The following is a 20,098-nucleotide window of genomic DNA, read 5'->3' as shown; positions in this document are numbered from 1 at the left end:
TTGTAACAACATTAATAGATTTCTCGTTGCAGACTTTTAAATCGGGTTGATAAACAAACCAACCCAAAGTCCACAAAACAATTGCTTAAAGGCTTACTTAGTATACTATTAAAAGATTTATTGCAGATACTACATACTAGTAATATTAGTCTATCATCGTTTATGTTGGAGATACATATGGTACTGGTATATTGGACGGATTCTTACAGGAACTTGAGCGTAGCACGTGTCACGGGAATATTGAGGATCCGGTTCGGATATTGTAAATTTAAGTCCCGCACCCCCCCCCCCCCATTGTATTACCGACAGAAGTCACTGGACTCTTGTCTATATCATGCGCGGATCTAGAGGGGGGGGGGGGGGTCGGGGGGGGGGGGGGGTCCCGACCCCCCCCCCCTGGAAAATGAAAATTTATTAAATTTACATAGTAAAATTATCACGAAAATATGCCTCGGATCCCCCCTGGCAAACACAATTATCCTTCGGACCCCCCCTGGAAAAATTTTCTGGATCCGCGCATGTATATGTCCTACACATATGAATGGGGAGTCTGTGTGTTTGAGAGGGAGGTAATGTGGCCTTGAAGGGAACTGGGAGAAAACAACATTCTGACTTCCCGACGGAAATAGGCTCCTGCTATAATATACAAAAAGAAATTAATACAGTAGTTCATGTAAAATATCGTCCTCGTTATATACAAAACGCCCTGCCAGTAATCGACATTCGGTTCCTCGTATGTGGTCAAATCCTTTGTACTGTAAATATGATTGGAACTTAAAAAGTTCCGCAGCCACACAACAAAGAATGGTACATTAAACGTGATAAAACAGAATGACACGACCAACAAAATAATGGTGAACTCCAGACGAATCACCCTCTCCTCGGTTATAACATAATGGTTTTGTCGCTTTTTATTTTGCGATATCAGTTTCCGCACAATCAAGATGTTAAGGACAGCAATGGCTGAAAAGGGAACCAACGTAATCAAAATAGCGTAAATGCTGTCCAAAATAAAAGAAAGAAAGCCGTGGTCTTTGTCCGTGGTGCAGTAATGGTTACCCTCCCCGCTGACATAGATGGCGCTAAGAATCGGCTTGTAGAGAACCACTACGGCCGATGTTGCCACAATTCCAACAATAACGCGCTTGGTTCGTCTCTTGGTGCAAAAGTCCTTTCTTAGTAATGGCCAGCAAACGCTGATATATCTCTCAAACGTAAAAGCGACTACGATCCACGCCGACAGAAGCCGTGATACGTAAGACACGTAGAGCTGGAACTGGCAGACGACATCCCCGTCAAAGAACAAAATCTTGCTCTTCATTGCCGGATCCAAGTACACCAGTCCACGACGGAGCCATTCCACGGAGACGTAAAACACAAGCGCCAGGAGGTCGGAAACGGACAACGCAGCTAAATAGGTACTGGCCGAGAGACTCCGAAGATTCTTCGACAGAAACACGCACAGTGAGAGGACGTTACCGGAAAGGCCGAGAATCAAGATGATCGGCGTGCAGTAGGAGTAGAACTGCCTGGCGTGGTGGAGGAGCGAGTCCCTTTCGATTCCGTCAATCCAGTCCAGAAGAGAAGCATTCCGGGAATCAGTCTCAGTGTCGTAATTGTTCATCATAAACTCGTAGATGAAATTATGCAAGGTTTTCGTCTCGTTCGTGTGGTTTGGATCCATTCTTTCTGGAAAATAATATCAGATCTAATCATAACATATGTTGCCAAGAGTTATGATCGCATAGTTAATTGTGTCGCCACCTTTTTTTATGGCGTCGGACCACAGAAACATCTGCTTCACTTATGAGTGACGATATATCCTGGATCGGTGAGGCTGATAGTGGAAAATATTTTGAATTTTGTAAAATGACGCATAATGCATTAATAAATTGAGATATTATATTATTATGAAATATCCGGTTGCTGGGGTGACCTTCGTACACAAATATCAGAGAGGGAATCAAACCTTTACATTGTATATAGAACACTGACAAATAAAATAGAAAAATGAAACTTTTAAAAAGGAATTCTTTTACTCTCCACCATGAACATTTTAATTTTCTTTATTTTTTTCATTATTACAAAATGATTTTCAATAATTGAATTTTTTCTTTCCACATTTTTGGTCCGTTTTTTTACATAAAAAAGGCAAACAGAAAAAAATACAATCTACATGTACATATCATTTAACTATATTCATTATAAGTTGTTTGAATAGTAACAGGGTATTATTGTTTTTTTTATCTAATTAAAGCCACAATGAGTGAGCACGGAGTATGGTACATGACTAGCAGCCTCCATGTTTCCATTATTCGAGCATGATTACATTTTTTTTTATAAAAGTCTTTTTAATAGCTTGATAAAAAAGTTTAATTAATGCTCGCTTTCAAATATTTTAAAAGCTCGTTGATAAATGTAAATAAAAGCTCATCATCGAAGATTTTTAAAAAATTCTCAATTACGAAGTTTTATAAAAGCTCAATAAAGTTGATGTCTGCTTTAGTTAAATTTATCCTTGATTTATTGTCTAGCCCAGAGAAAAAGTACACGCGTTATAACAAATCGCTGCATGTGCATGCGCAAATATCTTGAAGCCATTACTAATAATTGAGTTTTGTTACAATTCATCAATAAGGCAATAACTTTTAATGATTGTTTTAGAAAGATCCAGTCAAAACACATCACGTGAATTTATATACACACGCTAGCAGACAAGGTCAATCTTGTTTACTTGCAAGAAATTTCCCGGAGTTTGTCGGTCAACTGTCGCAACTCACATGATATAAAATAGATTTAGTAACTGATTTACACCCTTCAGTCTTTCCGATCCCAAATCAAGTCCAAGAGAAGAGCGAAAAGCATTATTTACAGTTTTTGTGTACCAAAAAAAAAGTTTAGAAATTATGACGCACGCGATTGATTGTTTTTCATATCATACATGATGAATACTTGATAGCTCTCGAAAGGAATTAGAGGTGGCTGGTTGCTATAACGTGTGGGGGACAATGACTCGGGTTCAATGGAATCCAGCCTCATTAAATCAATCAGAACTCACACGCGCCGATATTGAAGGGTTGCAGATCGTGCTCAGACACATTGTTAACCATTCAATATCCTAGTGGTCCCAGTAATTCTATATTTGACAGAAAAAGCATGTTCTGAGTAGAAGTGAAAGCAATCTGAGATGGGCAACTGTAATCTTTATTGCAGCATACATGTATATATACGCCAGCTGCAGGGGTATCAAGATCTGTTTATTATATAATAATATTATGAGCATGGATTCTGCAATATAATTAGAACCATTTTAACAAAACCTTGGACTTACGGTAGGGTGTAACCATCTTTTTCTTGCATCAAAACAAGTTATAAAGTGATGCTGGTTTCAAGTGAAATATACACAGATGGTGTAAGTCTTTGCTCAAAAGCCAGACAAATCTTGTTGATTTCAAAATGCAATGGCTAGTGGCCAAAAATGATATAGACAGGCCTATGTCACATTGCTGTTTGACACAACTTCCCCATGTTCAAGCTCTTGTTAGAATGGTTCTGTTATGATAGTTAACTGTATGTTTGAATTATTGAAAAGAGGGCATATTTCTTGTACTTGCACAAGTATAAAATCATGACATTTTGGACAGTTTAACTAGAGAAATTCATTTTAAAAAACATTGTAGAACTAAATATTAATGTTAAAGGGGCATGGTCACGATTTTGGTCAAATTTTATTTTTCTGCTTTTATTATTTACAATGGTTTAGGAATGCATTTCTAATGATCAAATGAAATTTGGGTGCCAGTCGATGAGTTTTAAGCAAGATACAGGGCTCACAATTCTTCGTCAGGTAAACAAGGCTCGTGTCCTGTTTTTTTTTTGTTTACATATAGGTTCAATATACCAGCAAAAAATCTTTTTCAAGCTAATTTGTCTATCTTCTTATTCATTTTAAGCATAAATAAACAGTTCCTAACGATTAACACATTTATTTGAGGTCTAAAACTGGAATTTTTACTTCAACATTCAAAAATGTAAACAAACGCTTTGTTTACATAGCGAAGAATTGTAAGCTCTGTAACTCGCTTATAACTCAACAAATGACACTCAAATTTTAGTTGCCTATTAAAAATGTCTTACTGAAGCATTGTAAACATTAAAATCGAAAAAAAAAATTGTCCAAAATCGTGACCATGCCCCTTTAAGTATTCATATTGGTTAAACACTGGTTGAATTTTCTGTTTTCTGAATTCTGCTTTAAAAAAATTAACTACAGATATAGTCATCTGCTTCTAAAATAAATCATGACCCTAAAATATTTCAAGATGTTTCAAAGTGAAAGCTTACGTTTTACATATCAGTACAGAATTTTATTTTATTTTTTAACATTTTAAATTCGTTTTATATATACGTTGTATATTTACCTTTTATATTTACCTTTTTTATTTTTTCATTTGAACAACAGAATTGCTTCATTTTTCATTTCATTCGAATTTTGCGATTATTTAAATCTAACTTCGTCCTTGAAACGATATTGCATAATTCAAATCTATAAAAGTCTTACCTGTGTTGCTAACCGTCGGAACGCATGAGGACAATCTAGTTGCTACACAAAAGAGCCTGTCTCACTTCCAGCGCCCATTATATATATATCTATGTACTGACACTGCTTACAATAAACATTTATATGATGTCTTCTTCCGAAGATGCTTTTAATGAGGTCCTCGAAAGACACTCCCAATCAATTCTAATTGATGTTTTCCTATAGATTCCCGAGGGAAGCATTATCGTGTCTTAATCCTTGTGAACCAATTTTAGAAGGGAGAGACTTATCGAGTTTTTGTCCTCACAAGCTGGACAGCAGCTGCTTTGAGTGAATGTAGTAGGTATATACATGTACATATATTCGTATGCTGTTGACACTGGTCCAGTTCAACCCCGCAAAAACAACCGTGATTTCGTGTTATTAGCATCTTTAAAAAGCTTTTGTTTTTCTACGCTACGTTAAATGACAACTTGAGAAATCGTTACAGATGAATATTACATTACATGTACATTGATTTAGAATAAAAGTACAATATATATATATATATATATATATATATATATATATATATATATATATATATATATATATATATATATATATATATATATATATATATATATATATATATATATATATATATATATATATTATAGATATCTATTCGATTTATTTTCATTCATAGGACCCGAGAGGCATATATACATCAGTAATCAGTCATGTGAGTAATGAATCAATAAAGTGCTTTCTTATGTGGTTCATAGGGTTATGAAGGTAGTGAAAATTGCAGAAAAAACCGCTTTAAATACCTGATTATGTGAATTTTCCTACAGTGATCGTTACCTTCGTACGTATATATAACCCGTACATATGAAACACCAAATAAAGCATTAACTCTCGAAGATCAAAATATAAACTACATAAAGTTAACATCAGCAATTCAAACCGTCAAGTATGGTACGCCATAGCTGCCTTATGTGGCTATTTTATATGTAGATGGTGCATTATTATATTATGCTGTGGTTATTTCATGTGAAGATGGTGCTTTATTATATTAAGATGGTGCTTTATTATATGAAGATGGTGCCTTATTATATGAAGGTGGTGCTTTATTATATGAAGATGGTGCTTTTTTATGTGAAGATGGTGCTTTATTATATGAAGATGGTGCTTTATCATATGAAGGTGGTGCCTTTTTATATGAAGATGGTGCTTTTTTATGTGATGATGGTGCTTTGTTATATGAAGATGGTGCTTTATATTATGAATATGGTGCTTTTTTATGTGATGGTGCTTTTTAATGTGAAGATGGTCACTCGGAACTTTATTTTTGAAGACTGAGTTAAACATTTATTATCTCGAAATTTTGAAACTAGAACAAAATTGATACAGTTAAAATACACAATTGCTAGTTTCTCTTTTTTAGCATAATAAGTATTTATGTTACGAGATGAACTGTACGACTTAATCTCAACTGAATTGACGAATATGATTAATTGAATAATACACTATTTTGTAAGTATTTCTTGACATTTTATTTTTGCCTTTACCACTTATAAAAGGGCCTTCTTTGAGCTATGTTATAGTATAGTAGACCTTTCCCTGTGACTTTCCCTTACTTTATCTTCAAGTCAAATCCTATCACCTAGGGCATCAGTCTGTTTAAAATCAGATCCTCAATCCGTTCCTTTATTTGTTTTTTTTTTAATAATATTTTGTTTTGAAACACTCAGAATGTGAGCTCTTCCTCCAACTCACCACTTAGGTTAAAGAGGAACGGTCATCAATGACGAAGACCGACTGGGCGATGACAATAACAAAATCAAAGTACTGAAGAACTGACGAGAGTTGATTTTGTCGATGTTTATTTATTCTAAAATCAATGATATGTTATTTTGCATGACAAGTACATGTAGTTTCTAATTTGTATTTGAATTACGCACTTTTTTATAATATGAATTTTTGTACTTTTTCGACAAGAATGTCGAGAAACCCCCCATATGAATCATCTTAAATAATATTTAAAGATAAAATTAATTCAATCAAACTATGTTTCAGTAATAGAAATATTTATCGAAAATTGTATGGATCCAAGCAATATTGAACTCTATAGTCTCGTTCAACCAAACGCTCGGCTGACACCGTAAATCTCCGACAAGCAAGGGAGACTCTCTGCTTGTCGAAGATTTACGGAGACAGCCGAGCGTTGAGTTGAACGAGACTATATTGAACTCTGGCGTAGGAATACATACGACTACAAAAAATATCTAAATTGTTCGTACCATTTAAAATCTGACTATTTTCAAGCTATTTATAAATAAGTTTCCTTGAAAAACAATGCTTTAGCATACATTACATCGAATTTATCAATTATGTTCAAGAACTAAGTCTTGTCAGCAGCGATGATTTGTGATGAGGTCCAAACACTGTTTCACTTTCGGTTTGTCTGAGTAACTGCATAGGAGAGTTGATTAAAATCAACTCCCAATTAAGAGCGGATCAAAGATCTTATTTTAATCAGATTGCTAGGGCATAACCTTCGCTTAAACACAAATAATTATTAAATTCAATTTTCTGCTTTTCAGGATAACGTTACTAGGCTTTAATTCTTGTAATATTCCGTCATTATATAGTTGTCACTTAATAGATGTAAGTTCGGTTGGGGTAAAGTCGTAAACAGCTAGATCTTTTCGATAGCTTATATACTAATTGTGCTAGAAAAAAGAGGAACTAGTAATAGTGTATCAAATGGATTTTGATCGCATCAATTTTTTGTTTTACTTTCAATATTTCGAGATAATACATAAATGGTTAATCCAGTATTCAAAAATAAGAGGAGTTCCGAGTGACCACCTTCACATTAAAAAGCACCATTATATAAAAAAAGCACCATCATATAATAAAGCACCATCTTCACATAAAAAAGCACCTTCACATAAAAAAGCATCATCACATAAAAAAGGACCATCTTCATATAATAAAGCGCCATCTTCATATAATAAAGCACCATCTTCAAATAAAAAGGCACCACCTTCATATAATAAAGCGCCATCTTCATATAAAAAAGCACCATCTCCATATAATAAAGCACCATCTTCATATAATTAAGCACCACCTTCATATAATAAAGCACCATCTTCACATGAAATAACCACAGCATAATATAATAAACCACCATCTTCACATGAAATAGGCACATAAGGCAGCTGTGGCGTTCCATAGTCAAAAGCTCCGGTGAACAATGTGAACATTAAGCATAAAAGTTATTTGATTGGTTTTAATATGAATAACAGTCGATTTTTTAAATCAAGAAATAGTAGATCCGACTACTAAGATTTTTGTGTAGTCGGAAAGTTTTGATTGAATTACCTTATTTCATTAAAACAAACAAAAACAATGTGTTTATCATTTATTTACTAGAAATAAAGTTTAAAAGAATGTTTGTTTCACGTACAATTTTAAATTTTATCTGTACAATTGTAAAAAGTTTTTTTAAAAAGTCTTGGGCACGCAGTAAGCACACTTAGCACGCCGTGTACACGAGTTAAAACCTCCTAGCACGTCAATGAGAGCTTGGATTCTCGGCGAGAGCGCTGTCAAATAGTTACACGCCGCGCGAGCGCCATATTATAGAAACGCCCCGTTCGCCGTAAGGACGCCTTTGTCATCAAAATCTTTACTTGTAAAAAAAATTCATATAAAATTGTACAATTTACTGAATTTTTTCTGCGATCCTTCGGCGATTCCAGGAATTTTACAAGGTTGTGTAGAGTCTTTAACTTGGTGTGACAACACAGTTGTGTTCATACAGTTACTGATTTGAAATCGGATCACCATCAAACCAGTTTTAATTATTTTGTCCGTGTAGATCTAAATGACCATTTATAATTCTCGTGAATCTTTTGTTCGCCTTGATTAAACTTTATTTTGTGGATGCTTGCAAGCAATGCATGCTTCAACATACACTTAAAATATTGCTGAGGTATTCAATATAAATAAAGGTAATTATAATATCCAATGAGAACGAATATGAATATCTTTTATAGAAAAGATAAGGCTAAAATAACACAATTTATACAATTGTCATTCGCTTTCAGTTTCCATAACTTACCTACCGACTTTTAAATTTTCTTGACTGACGCGTTATGATATAGGACTTTGTGAGGTACGGACGGACAAATATGTTTTGTTTATTTGTTTTGAAATTCATGATTAGTTATTTTTTCTAATGCTTCGTCATTTAACACTGTTTAATATGTCAATACTGATATTCCACAAAATGATTATAGCATTGCCTTCTCCATATTGCTCTTAAATTAAATTTAAAAACCATTGGTGAAAATTATTTCATTCTATAAATTAACATGTTTAAATGATATAAGATTAAAAAACATCAATTAACCATATATTACTACTTGACTAGATAAAATAAATCCACTTATGGAATAATTGATTCATTTAAATTCATTCATTCATTCATTAATTCATTCATTTAAAATCTTTAAAAGTAATTTAAGTGAAAGCCTGTTTAATCATTTCTAAAAGACATTTATAAATCTTCTACATTTAGATTCAAAGCAAAAAAAGAGGGAGAGGGGCGAGTGAAATAATGCGATATCCTTAATGTAAAACTTGTTTTGTAAAAAAAAAACCTCTATATATCATCATGCTAAAATGACAAAAATTAGAACGTACATTAAACTTTGTAAAGGCCGCAGGGTTTTGACACAATATGTGCAAAAAAAAGAAGAAAAACCCAGACCCCCCCCCCCAAAAAAAAAACCCTTATATAAACGATTTTTGGGTGCACATATTGTGTTAAAAGCCTGTTATAGTCAGACACGACCGATAACTCTGCACACGGAGAAGCTCTTCTGTGTTTTCGGGTGAAATTGACAGATGTGTCAAGTCTTGGCAGAGAACAAGACGGAAATTTAAGAGAATGTAAACAATCAAACCTTAGGAAACGCTGTCTGGTCACGATTCAGATTATGACAACAATGAATTTGCATTTTTAGTTAAACACAATTTGAAGTGTAAAAATTGAGCCTTGCTGAGTACATGGACATTTTTCAGTCTCCTGTCAAACTAAAAGTGACTGTCTCTCACTGACTCAGAATGGACGATCTAGGTAAATGTCATAACTTTTTACATTATACGAGATCATCTAAATACCAGCAACCAAAACTTGCATGTCAATAATTAATGTACAGTATCATATGTATGCTACATATGTACATTTACATGTATTTTTATGGTTTATGCTGAACGGCGTACATGTTAATTAGTATTACAGAATTTCTTAGCTAAAAATTATCAGCTGTTTGTGGTCCCATCATATGGTGTCCGGATAGTACCATTGCGAGGCCCAACAGGACGTTCTAAATTGTCATTCTGTTATGTCAACAAGCTAAATAAATGCAATGAAGAATAAGAGGAATGACCACGATAACAGACTTAGACTTGAACCCTTGACCCTTTAGGTGGCAGGGGACAGTTTTTTTGATACAATTCATTGTAGCCAAGGGATGCATGTCTTCGGAACTCTATAACTAGAATTTCCTCAGTTCCCATTCAGCACAAATACCTTTAATTCACTCTTTATAAGGCCAATCACCAATTTCTGAAGAAAACTACTATAATCAAAACCTGTAAAATTCTCTACATACTGGTTTTTATGAGATTTTGACCCTTTCATATTTTGCTAATTTTTCAGCTTTTTAAACCTCCCCCAGCTAATTCCCTGCAGAGGGTTGACCTTCCGTACCGCGTGCATGTTGCACTATCACATGTCACAAACTTACCGGTGTATAGTTTTCAATGTCCCATCCACCTTCTTTTCGTGTTATTTTACCTCCCGTCTGTAACTTGCAATTTCACTGTGTAAAGTCAGCACAACAGTCATAGCCGCAGGTTTCGCATTTTAATTCTGATTCTCATGTACCTAACATAAGGGGCCTACATATTGCATATCAATTTCAACAAGAGACACCCCTCTAACTAATGATAATCATTAAAAATCATTTCATGAATTTTAGCAACACTCATAAGCCTTCAAGTACAGCAACTCTCAATTTTACAAAAATATTGACCGGGTACTTTATTCGAAACTGTCCCTTGCTACCTTAGTCTAAAAACCAATTAACACTCTACCGTCTGAGCTTAGTTAAGTTTAGTTTAGTTTATTCCTTAATTAAGCCAAATGGCTCATCAGATACAAAGAATACATAATATGTAGCGATGTATTAAATGCATCAAAGTATTGACTATTTTATAATCTATTACCAACAAATTTCTGAGTGCTTCTGCTTTCTGAAGATATTTTCCTAAATTACTTAATTCAGTAGTATTTTCAGTTGATAATAATTGTAATAATTTATACATACTTGGTTTATACCAATAGTATTTTTTGATGTACAGTTTTCTATATTCATATGGTACATTGAACATTTAAAAATAAAGTGATTCTCATCTTCAACATCCAGATGACAAAAATACATAATCTTTGCAGCTCAGTGCTAGACTCAAGTAAGAAGATGGCACTACTGAGCCTATTACACAAATTACTGAGAATCACATTCTTCAACCTTTTCTTTTGAGATTTTTATTCTAAAGAAATCTTGCACAAGACTCATTAATCAACTCCTCTAAGACTATTTTTTCATTAATCCACTCCACTTAGACTATTTTGTTGTGAACCAATATACAATTACAGATTAGGTGGAATGACCACAAGTAAGCCCAAATCCATGACCCTTCAGTTAAAAACCAACATTGTACTGACTTGGCTAAAGGGTTAAGCTACTAGCTAGTGCTAGTAGCAGCATTGCAGTGCTGAGCCCAATATACTAATTATCACAGCAACTTAGCACAATAAGCTGTTGCACTGACAACTTTACATAACATACCATCGCACTGTCACACTGCATACTATCTTGCCAACACAATCCCACAGCAGCAACGACCAAGTTAGTGAAGTTTTGTTAGCATGAGATACATGCAAAGTTGTGTTAATTTGCAAGGCTTATAAATGCAGGCTTGAATAATAATTAACATGCATCCTTGGTCATGTATTAAGTTTTGAATTGCTTTGTCCTCAAATGTAGACTTTTTATTGCAGAAATGCGAAGGGCCCAGGCCCATCTGTATGAGCGAGTGGTGAGGGGAGACAGTGATATTGAATTATTGTTCCAGAAATACAAAGACCTGTTGGATATGAAAATTACTATGGGTAAGTAAGTCTGTGAAAGTATATGCATGCCCCATTATATATAATATTACCAGTAATTCACATAAATAAAAAGGAAGTTATATTCGGCATTTAAAGGCATGGAAATGCCTTACCTGATATGTATAACTTTAAAATTATCTTATTTTAAGCAAATGTGAGTAAACAATATATTTTTAATTTATTAATTATTTATTAATTTATGTAGGAAATTTTACTTTCAGGTACAACCCAGACGTGCATTTGTTTAAAGTTTTTGGAGAGCCATCCACTGAGGCACGAAAATGCCCTTAATGAAGGACTAAACATTGTGCTGGGTGACATTACCAGGGGAAAATGTCGCTGTAGGACGGAGGACCAAAATCAGTCCAACAGTGTCTCTGCCACTATAAGCCTGGTACATGCCGCCGCTGGCTTTGGACACATAAAAATTCTGTCTTTACTGAATAAATACAGATGTGATATGAATGCCAAGACAACGAGTCACAAAACCCCCTTATATTATGCAGTGAAGAACCGACAGTTAGATGTCATAGACTTCTTATTGGGCATAGGAGTTGATGTGAATGTTCTTGTTTATCCTGAAAAATACACTGCACTTCATGAAGCAGTTCATTTACGGTACATGGATGTTGTCAATAAACTTTTAACTGTGAAGAATTTGAAAATAAACATAAAAAATACCAAAGGAGAATCCCCCCTTGTTCATGCTGTTCGAATTCATTTCTATGAGGCATTTGAGTCTCTTCTGGAAGCCGGGGCTAAATGCGATGTTCAGGATGAAAAGGGGAACACTGCTCTTATGATGGCAGTCATTCGTGGCATGGATTATGTTCGACCACTTATCAAAAAAGGGGCCAACCTCAACATAAAAAATAAAAGGAATCAAACCGCCCTGTCATTTGCCTTGCACCTACTCATGGCAGAGGACACAGAAATGGTGTGTTATTTGGTCGAGAATGGAGCAGACCCCAATGTGACAGGAGATGATGGTAACCCACCTATTGTACTCTCAAGCATTGCAGGTGCCTTTGATGTGGCGCAAAAACTAATCAAACATGGGGCAGAGGTAACATCTAAGAATGCGCAAGGTTACAATGCCTTACATGTAGCTGCATGGAATGGCTATACAGATATTGTTGATCTGTTGCTTAAAACAGGAATGGAGCATGACACAAGGACTAATGATGGCAACACTCCACTGTCCTTGGCTGCCCATGGCGACCATCTTGAAGTTATCAACATGTTGCTGCCTCTGGGATGTAATGTTAACAATGTCGACAAAGATGAAGACACACCACTACTGTATGCCACATTCAACAGCAATTTAAAAATGGTCTGCAAGCTGGTGAACGCTGGTGCAGACCCAGACTGTAGAAACCATCACAACACCACCCCACTGTGGAATGCTGTCTACAAAAATGACCAGGATACAATCAGATATTTACTTGTAAAGAATGTGGAACTGGAGGTGTCATCACGAGGCATAGACCAGCATGCTCAATCAGACGTTGCCACTGTAATATATCCAGTGCCGAGATCACTGCTTTATGTGGCAGCCCTTCAGTGTTCTGTCGATGTAGTGATGACTCTCATTCTGGCTGGCTACAACATTTACAGAGAGCAATGGGTCGTAGATCGTGAATTCCCTTACGATAGTTCCCCACTATTGCGAAGGATGTTGATTAATTTTTCTTCCTCTCCTCCTCGCCTTTTGGCCCTATGTAGAGTGTTTTTTAGAAGAAGATTCAAAGGAAACTTGGAGGAGAATGTCAGTTTTCTGGATATTCCTGGAAATCTCAAAAATAATCTGATGTTGAAAAATCTCATCCCAGAGGAATTCTTTAAGATGTAGAAACGTCTTAAATTGTTGTTTTTGTAATGTCAAAAAGTTTGTTTCTTGCAGTCATATTATCTGTATTATTGGTTGGCTTGTACTTGAAAACAGTAGTGAACGGCTTTATGATAGATTTAATGATCCTACTACCCCGAATGAAGATCACCTCATTATATTCAAAGAATAATAATTCCTTTTTCACTTAATTAATATATTTATTAATTACATTTTGACATAATTTCCATTTTGTATAATTTTGCAGACTCCGCTTGCCCGGGCCACAACATTCAATCATTTTTATCATTGATGAAATGTATTAAACTATGTTATAAAAACTCTTACAGTGATCAAAAACACTGGAAAATCTAAATATACTGGAATAAGGATCATGTACATAAAAGAACTTTGGTTCTTTCTAATTTCCCTTTTCTATGCTCTTTGTTTTTTAATGTTGCAAAATAATAGTTTTTGAACCTATCAACATATAGCATAGCTGTAGGTGCAAACTGCTTTTTCTAAATTTATTCCTTAGTTGCACGAGACCGACTTTTTGCAACAATTGCTTTAAATCATCAGTATTGACCCCACTCCCACCCCCCTTCCCAGAATAAATTGTTGTCAGTGATATATCATTCATTTCTCTTTGTTTAATTTATTAATCATGTACTGTACAGTAAAATACATTGTACACAATTCTCTTAACAGAGATATTAACCTGCAAGTCTTTCATCTCTGTTCATTGCAAATCAATAAAAAATTAACCTTTATGGGGCATATTGTCTCACTCAAATTAATGGATTTCTGCTCTAAATTGTTGTTTATGACCAAAGGATATGCTGATACATTATTTGTCCATCATGCTGTTTTCGTGATCGTATTATTTGTTCATAACTCCTAATAAAAAGTCTAGATCATTTACAAATCTTGATGTTTTTCTCTTTTGAATTGATTTTACATAAATGAAATGGAACGAAATTATTAAGAAAAAATATATTTTCTGTGAAGTTGAATCTAATTTATAAATTATTAACAAAACTGATCATTTGCATGGAAGATGAGAATAGAAAGGTTCATTTCTAAGCAATTATTTAACTTTGACAAAATTAAGCAGCATTAATTATGTATAAGGGAGATAAATACAACCTGTCTCTTCTGACCACAAAACAAAAGGTAATAAGAACAGACCAGACTGCACAAACAAGAACAATTGTTTCTATATCATCACACATACTGTTAATCCCATTTAGATATTTTTTTCATGTGTTGCACATTTTGTGAAAATTCTTAGATTAATTTTTAGTTAGTTATTTTTTGTGAAAACAAAGTTTCATATATAGCATATACCAACATAGGATACAATATCTGCATGTTTTATTTCAATCAAATCACAGACCTGTACATATACTGTATAATTTTAGTACATGTTTAGCTCATGAATTCAGAGTTTATCATTAATCTCCTCAAACTTTTAATTTCTCTGTTTGCCTGCAACTTAACTATAGAATGAGATGAGGAAAAAAACCAAAGCCAGTGTTTTGTTTTTTCATTTTTTCTTTAATTTAAAATAAGCTTTAGAGTTCCACATATACTGCAGGCCAGATCCAATAGTCGTACAACCTGTGACCAAACTAAAACAGAACATGTACTAATTAGAGGATCTTTTATGATCACAATCGATGTTTTAGTTCTAAAAATACAGATAAAAATATAGTGAAACAGTGATCATTATTTTTCATGTATGTACTTGGACACAATTTGAACTCAAAATTTGAAGAAAAAAAAAATTCCATTTATAATGTCTAAAATGGTTAATATGTGTATTGTTATTAAATACTTCATCAAAATTTGAAAGTCAAATATCAAATTACAAGCAAGATACAGAGTTTGAAATTCTTTGTTTTGTCTTGTTATTGTTTACATACTTGTTGTATTGGTATAAGTTTCGATGAAATGGTGCTTTCCTTTGTTGATAATATTATTTAAGATTTGTCAAATAAATGGTAACTGCATATTACAGTAATATTTTTTACTTAACATTTTTTGTAAACAAATATAAGATTCACAGTCAAGCTTTGAATTCTTACCTCTGTATCTTGCTTGAAACTAAACGTCTAACATTCAAATTTTGGTAAATCATTCAAAATGCACAAGTAAACGATTTTATACATAAAAATAAAAAATTAAAATTTGATCTCCAATCGTGCCCAAGTCCCTTTAAATCTGTGGCAGCATTTTTACTTTTTATTAACAAATACAGAAGTAAAATGTATTCATAAACTGAAGAAAGAGTATATGAAAGTCTAGCTTTTATACACTTTTTAAGGAATTATTGAGGTTATAATGGTTGGTGGCCATGAACATGCAATACTTACTATAGAGTTTGGAGGGTGGGGTTATCCCCCCATCCCATCACCTGAGATACCAGAGCTGAGGAGATCAGCAACAGCTGGAGAAGTGTGTTGTACTGTAACAAAGTTTAACAAACAACAAAATTACAGCAGTAATAAGCTTAAAAGTGTTAAGGATAGGATCCCAAAGTAATCATTCATGATAAAGGAGTTAAAAGGGAGAAAGTTCATGGTCAGCGAGTATATGCCTCAACTGAATGTGGGTTTTTGAAAAAGCGAGTAAACTAAATGGAGGGAAGGTGTTTTCTAGACTTCACTCACCTTGCTCAGTGTCGAAGGATGAAGTGTTGCACTTGCATTTGTAACATCAAAGAATTTTGAGAATGTTATCTACAATATCAAATAACCATTCAGTGAAATATAATATTCATTTATAAACTCTTAAAATATCAGTAGGACAAAATGTTGGTACACATTTTAAAAAATATATGTATAATACTTACCGGGGTTTTAAGTAATATCTATTTCACTTAGAAGAATGTAAACACTTACTGGTGGTTTTAGTGAAATGTATTTCACATAGAATCCGGCCCCCACCAGTAACACATCCCTGCCCACCACTATCACAGCCAGCGCCACTGCAATGTACAACAAACGGATATATCGTATTCATAAAATATCTATACATGTGTAGTAGTTGGAGCTATATGGACCATGGATATCGGCCTGGGTAGCTCAGTGATAGAGCTCCTGTCTAGAGTTACAGAGGTCCCAAGTTCGATTTCCGGTCCAGCCATATGTTTTCAATATTCCCCATTTCCTATTACATTTGGTGCCGTGACCTGCCCCTGGAACTGACAGGTTAACACCTGACAAGAATCTGGGGTGATCTAAGAGGGCGAAGATCATTTGAGGAGGCCGACTTTAGTTTGCATTGCGCATGTGTTTGCGCTTTCTAATATAATACAGTTGATTTATACTTCTTATGAAATTTTTTCGATATCATTTATAAAATTGAACACAATAAACAAAATACAGATAAAAATATTTATATTTTTAAAGGAAATTTTTATTTTCTACACGATTTTTACGTTGTGCGGTAGGGGAGCATTGCCATTGTGCTTTTATGATGTTATGATAAAATGAAGCTTTGTAGGAGTACGTTATAAGAAATAACATTAAAGACAAAGTAAAAATTGTACGCTGTTGAAATTTTATATACACTGAGAATGATGCTATCCTCGAGGACATTTTCCTCATTTTTGGAATGAATCCATATACCAATCATCATTCGTGATGATCCAAATATATAGCAAAATTTGGTGCATTTTAATATTTTGAGATGGCCCCCACTAAAAACCAGACGTTAGAATTTTGGGTTTTTTACATATAAGGTAGGAAATGATATTACTAATCATATATAACAATTTGAGAAAAAAAGCTATTGTAGTATTTTTTTAAACTGCTTTGATGTGCGGAAAATGACAGTTTCCTTAATATATTCCTATAGTAAATGTACCTCTATTTTGAGATGGTCCCTAAAAAGAACCAGACGGTCGATTTTCATGAACCTTCGCAAATAAACTAGAGTTGGTTTAAATTACATATGGTTAAAAAAAAGAGTTATGCTATTGTAGTTTTTCCGCAAAAAACCCCAAATTGGCCTCCTTAAGGAGGGAGGAATGTAGTACAAATGTAGTTGGGGTTATATCGACTGTGAATATCAGCCTGGGTAGCTCAGTGGTAGAGCTCCTGACTAGAGATACAGGGGTTCCAGGTTCGATTACCGGTCCAGCCATATGTTTTCAATATTCCTCCTTTCCTATTACACATGTAATTATCTTATACATGTATCTAAATTAATTACTATAAGCTTCTCTCAGATGTATTGTTAACAACTGAGTATACATTTTCTTCATTTCTATATATTAACTAAATTTACCTGGAACAATGTTTGCCATTGACAGAGTGGTAAACATCACTGTCATCATGACCTTGTCTGCCAAAGGGTCCAGAAAAGTCCCAAAGCTCGACATTTGTCCTTTGAAATTTCTTGCAACGTATCCATCAAGCTTTTAAAAAAAAAGGCATTTCTTTATAAAACATAACCTAACTACGCACCGTATTTGAAATGAATCAAAAATCTTCAAAAGTTATGTCATTGTCCCCAGGATTCTGAATCTCAAATTAGCCTTTCTAATCCGTTTGGTTTGAAAATTTTTGTCCTACAAACAACTACTGATAAGAAAGAGCATTTAAAGATATTTGATACCAATATATTAATATACATATAGAGTAAATGATTATCATTGATGAATTAATATAAGGAGTCATAAACCAAAGATAAATATTTATGAGAGAGTAAAATCAGTATGATGGTTGTGTTCTGAGCTTCATGGATCATGCATATCAGCTTTTTATAGCTCGTGGCTAAAAGTGCATAGGTCCCAGGTTCAAAACCCTGCCAGTACTTCCAACCACCTAAATATGGTGTACTTACAAGGTCAGTGATGCCAGCAACAACAAACAACCCAAGAGCTATTTCGAAATGCCCATGTGTCACCATGTAGCCTAGAAATGGTGTAGAAACAATTCGACTGGCTGTTAGAAGATTTGGCACAGTCAGAATATTTTCCTTCTAAAAGATATATGACACAAAATGTAAGTGATAATTTAAGAGTAAACGTTTTTCAATTGAAATACTGAAAATATCGTCAGTAGATTTTACAAGTTTTTATACAGTTTCTTTTCCTCTTAACATTATTCACTAAGGAATAAGTATTAACCTGTTGTACATTTCCTTTCCCTCTCCTAAAATCATCATGTTTTCGGCAGTTTTGACACGTTGTTAAAACAAAGCGACGGTAGAATATTTTTGCATTGGTAGTCGTAGTTATAAAAGATTGTCCGTATGTCTGACGACTGGGGCTAACCGAACAGAGTTTACCAATATGTTGTGTTTTGACAGAACAAAGCTCGCGCACATTGCATGGTATTTTCAAACTAGCGCCGAGTTTAACAGCCAAAGAATAAACATTTCTGCAAAGCATTTTCCTATAACATTTTAAAAATCAAGGCAAATTAACCAGATATGGCAATATTTGTGCAAGATTTCAGAAGTTGTTCCTTTCATTGACTCAAGGGCGCAGACATGTTGGATGATATTTAATGTATTCCAATCTCGATGATATTTATTTTTTATCTTTTATTTTTCCTTTATACTATTTAATGAAATATTCGTTCTTCTTATGGACGTGTTAATTTGAACAAAGGTATTTTATTTTTCCATTTTCAATATCAAAATTTTAAAGTCTTTTTAATGGCTCGTCAAAATTTGAAAGTAAAATATCGAGTTACAAGCAAGATACAGGGCTTGAAATTCTTTGATATGAAAACAAGCTCGAGTCTTGTTATTGTTTTACATAAGTGTGGTATTGGTACAAGTTTCAATCAAACGTTGTTTTGTTTTTGTTTTTGATTTTTTGATAATTTCATTTATGAATATATTTAATAATTTTGTTTTGTTTGCTACAAGTCATTTTGTCAGAGAAATTGTTATTTCTTTACTTTGCATTATTTGTAAACAAATATAAAAAGCGATCGAGCTTTGTTTACATATCAATGATATCTAACCTCTGTAAATCGCTATATAAAATTCAAATTTTGGCCAATCAATTAATATGCACAAGTAAACAATTTTATACATTAAACAAATATAAACAATAAACATTTAAAATCAAATTATGTCTAGGTCCTTTAATTTTTTTTTTTGTACACTTTCAAAAACTTACTAAACTTACTATCATGGCGAACAGGTTGTGACACAGTAAGAAACGACCGACAACAACGGATCAAGATTAATTATAAGGATGTCAGCATATAATATCTAATTACAATTCAAATATATGTAACTATATAGTAAATGTATTAAGGTGATTTTTGATCTTGTTATTACGAAATAATTATATTTCATATGGGCCATGATTTGTATTTGGATCCGTAGATTCCCATAAAACCTTTTCAAACAAACTGAATTCTAACCGAACTATGATTTTTTTGTTTACAATTTTTTTAACGTATACATATACATATACAGATACATTTGACCACCATGCACAGAATTTATTAAAGATTTTCCCCTT

General features: G+C 33.8%; 3 protein-coding genes across 3 annotated transcripts; 1 reads left to right on the top strand and 2 right to left on the bottom strand.

Annotated features, from left to right (window-relative positions):
- Positions 1-410: 410 nt before the first annotated feature.
- LOC105336894 (cysteinyl leukotriene receptor 2) lies at positions 411-4,814 on the bottom strand. The gene is made up of 2 exons (XM_011441377.4): positions 4,562-4,814; positions 411-1,689 (listed from the first exon to the last, which is right to left on the bottom strand). Exon 2 carries the CDS (start codon positions 1,682-1,684, stop codon positions 530-532), a length of 1,155 nt encoding a protein of 384 aa, XP_011439679.3. The 5' UTR covers positions 1,685-1,689; positions 4,562-4,814; the 3' UTR covers positions 411-529.
- Positions 4,815-9,425: 4,611 nt separating this feature from the next.
- On the top strand, positions 9,426-14,534 carry LOC105336895 (putative ankyrin repeat protein RF_0381). The gene is made up of 3 exons (XM_011441378.4): positions 9,426-9,674; positions 11,664-11,774; positions 11,996-14,534. Exons 1-3 carry the CDS (start codon positions 9,662-9,664, stop codon positions 13,624-13,626), a joined length of 1,755 nt encoding a protein of 584 aa, XP_011439680.3. The 5' UTR covers positions 9,426-9,661; the 3' UTR covers positions 13,627-14,534.
- A 607-nt stretch (positions 14,535-15,141) lies between these two features.
- Positions 15,142-19,120, bottom strand: LOC105336897 (probable cardiolipin synthase (CMP-forming)). The gene is made up of 7 exons (XM_011441380.4): positions 18,743-19,120; positions 18,457-18,594; positions 17,899-18,028; positions 16,509-16,594; positions 16,278-16,346; positions 15,981-16,072; positions 15,142-15,236 (listed from the first exon to the last, which is right to left on the bottom strand). The coding sequence occupies exons 1-7, from the start codon at positions 19,004-19,006 to the stop codon at positions 15,152-15,154; spliced, it is 864 nt and encodes a 287-aa protein (XP_011439682.3). The 5' UTR covers positions 19,007-19,120; the 3' UTR covers positions 15,142-15,151.
- Positions 19,121-20,098: the final 978 nt, after the last annotated feature.

The sequence above is a fragment of the Magallana gigas genome, chromosome 6, assembly GCF_963853765.1.
Source record: "Magallana gigas chromosome 6, xbMagGiga1.1, whole genome shotgun sequence".
Lineage (NCBI taxonomy): Eukaryota > Metazoa > Mollusca > Bivalvia > Ostreida > Ostreidae > Magallana > Magallana gigas.
The sequence above is the reverse complement of the archived record's forward strand: the minus strand, read 5'-3'. Positions and strand labels throughout refer to the sequence as shown.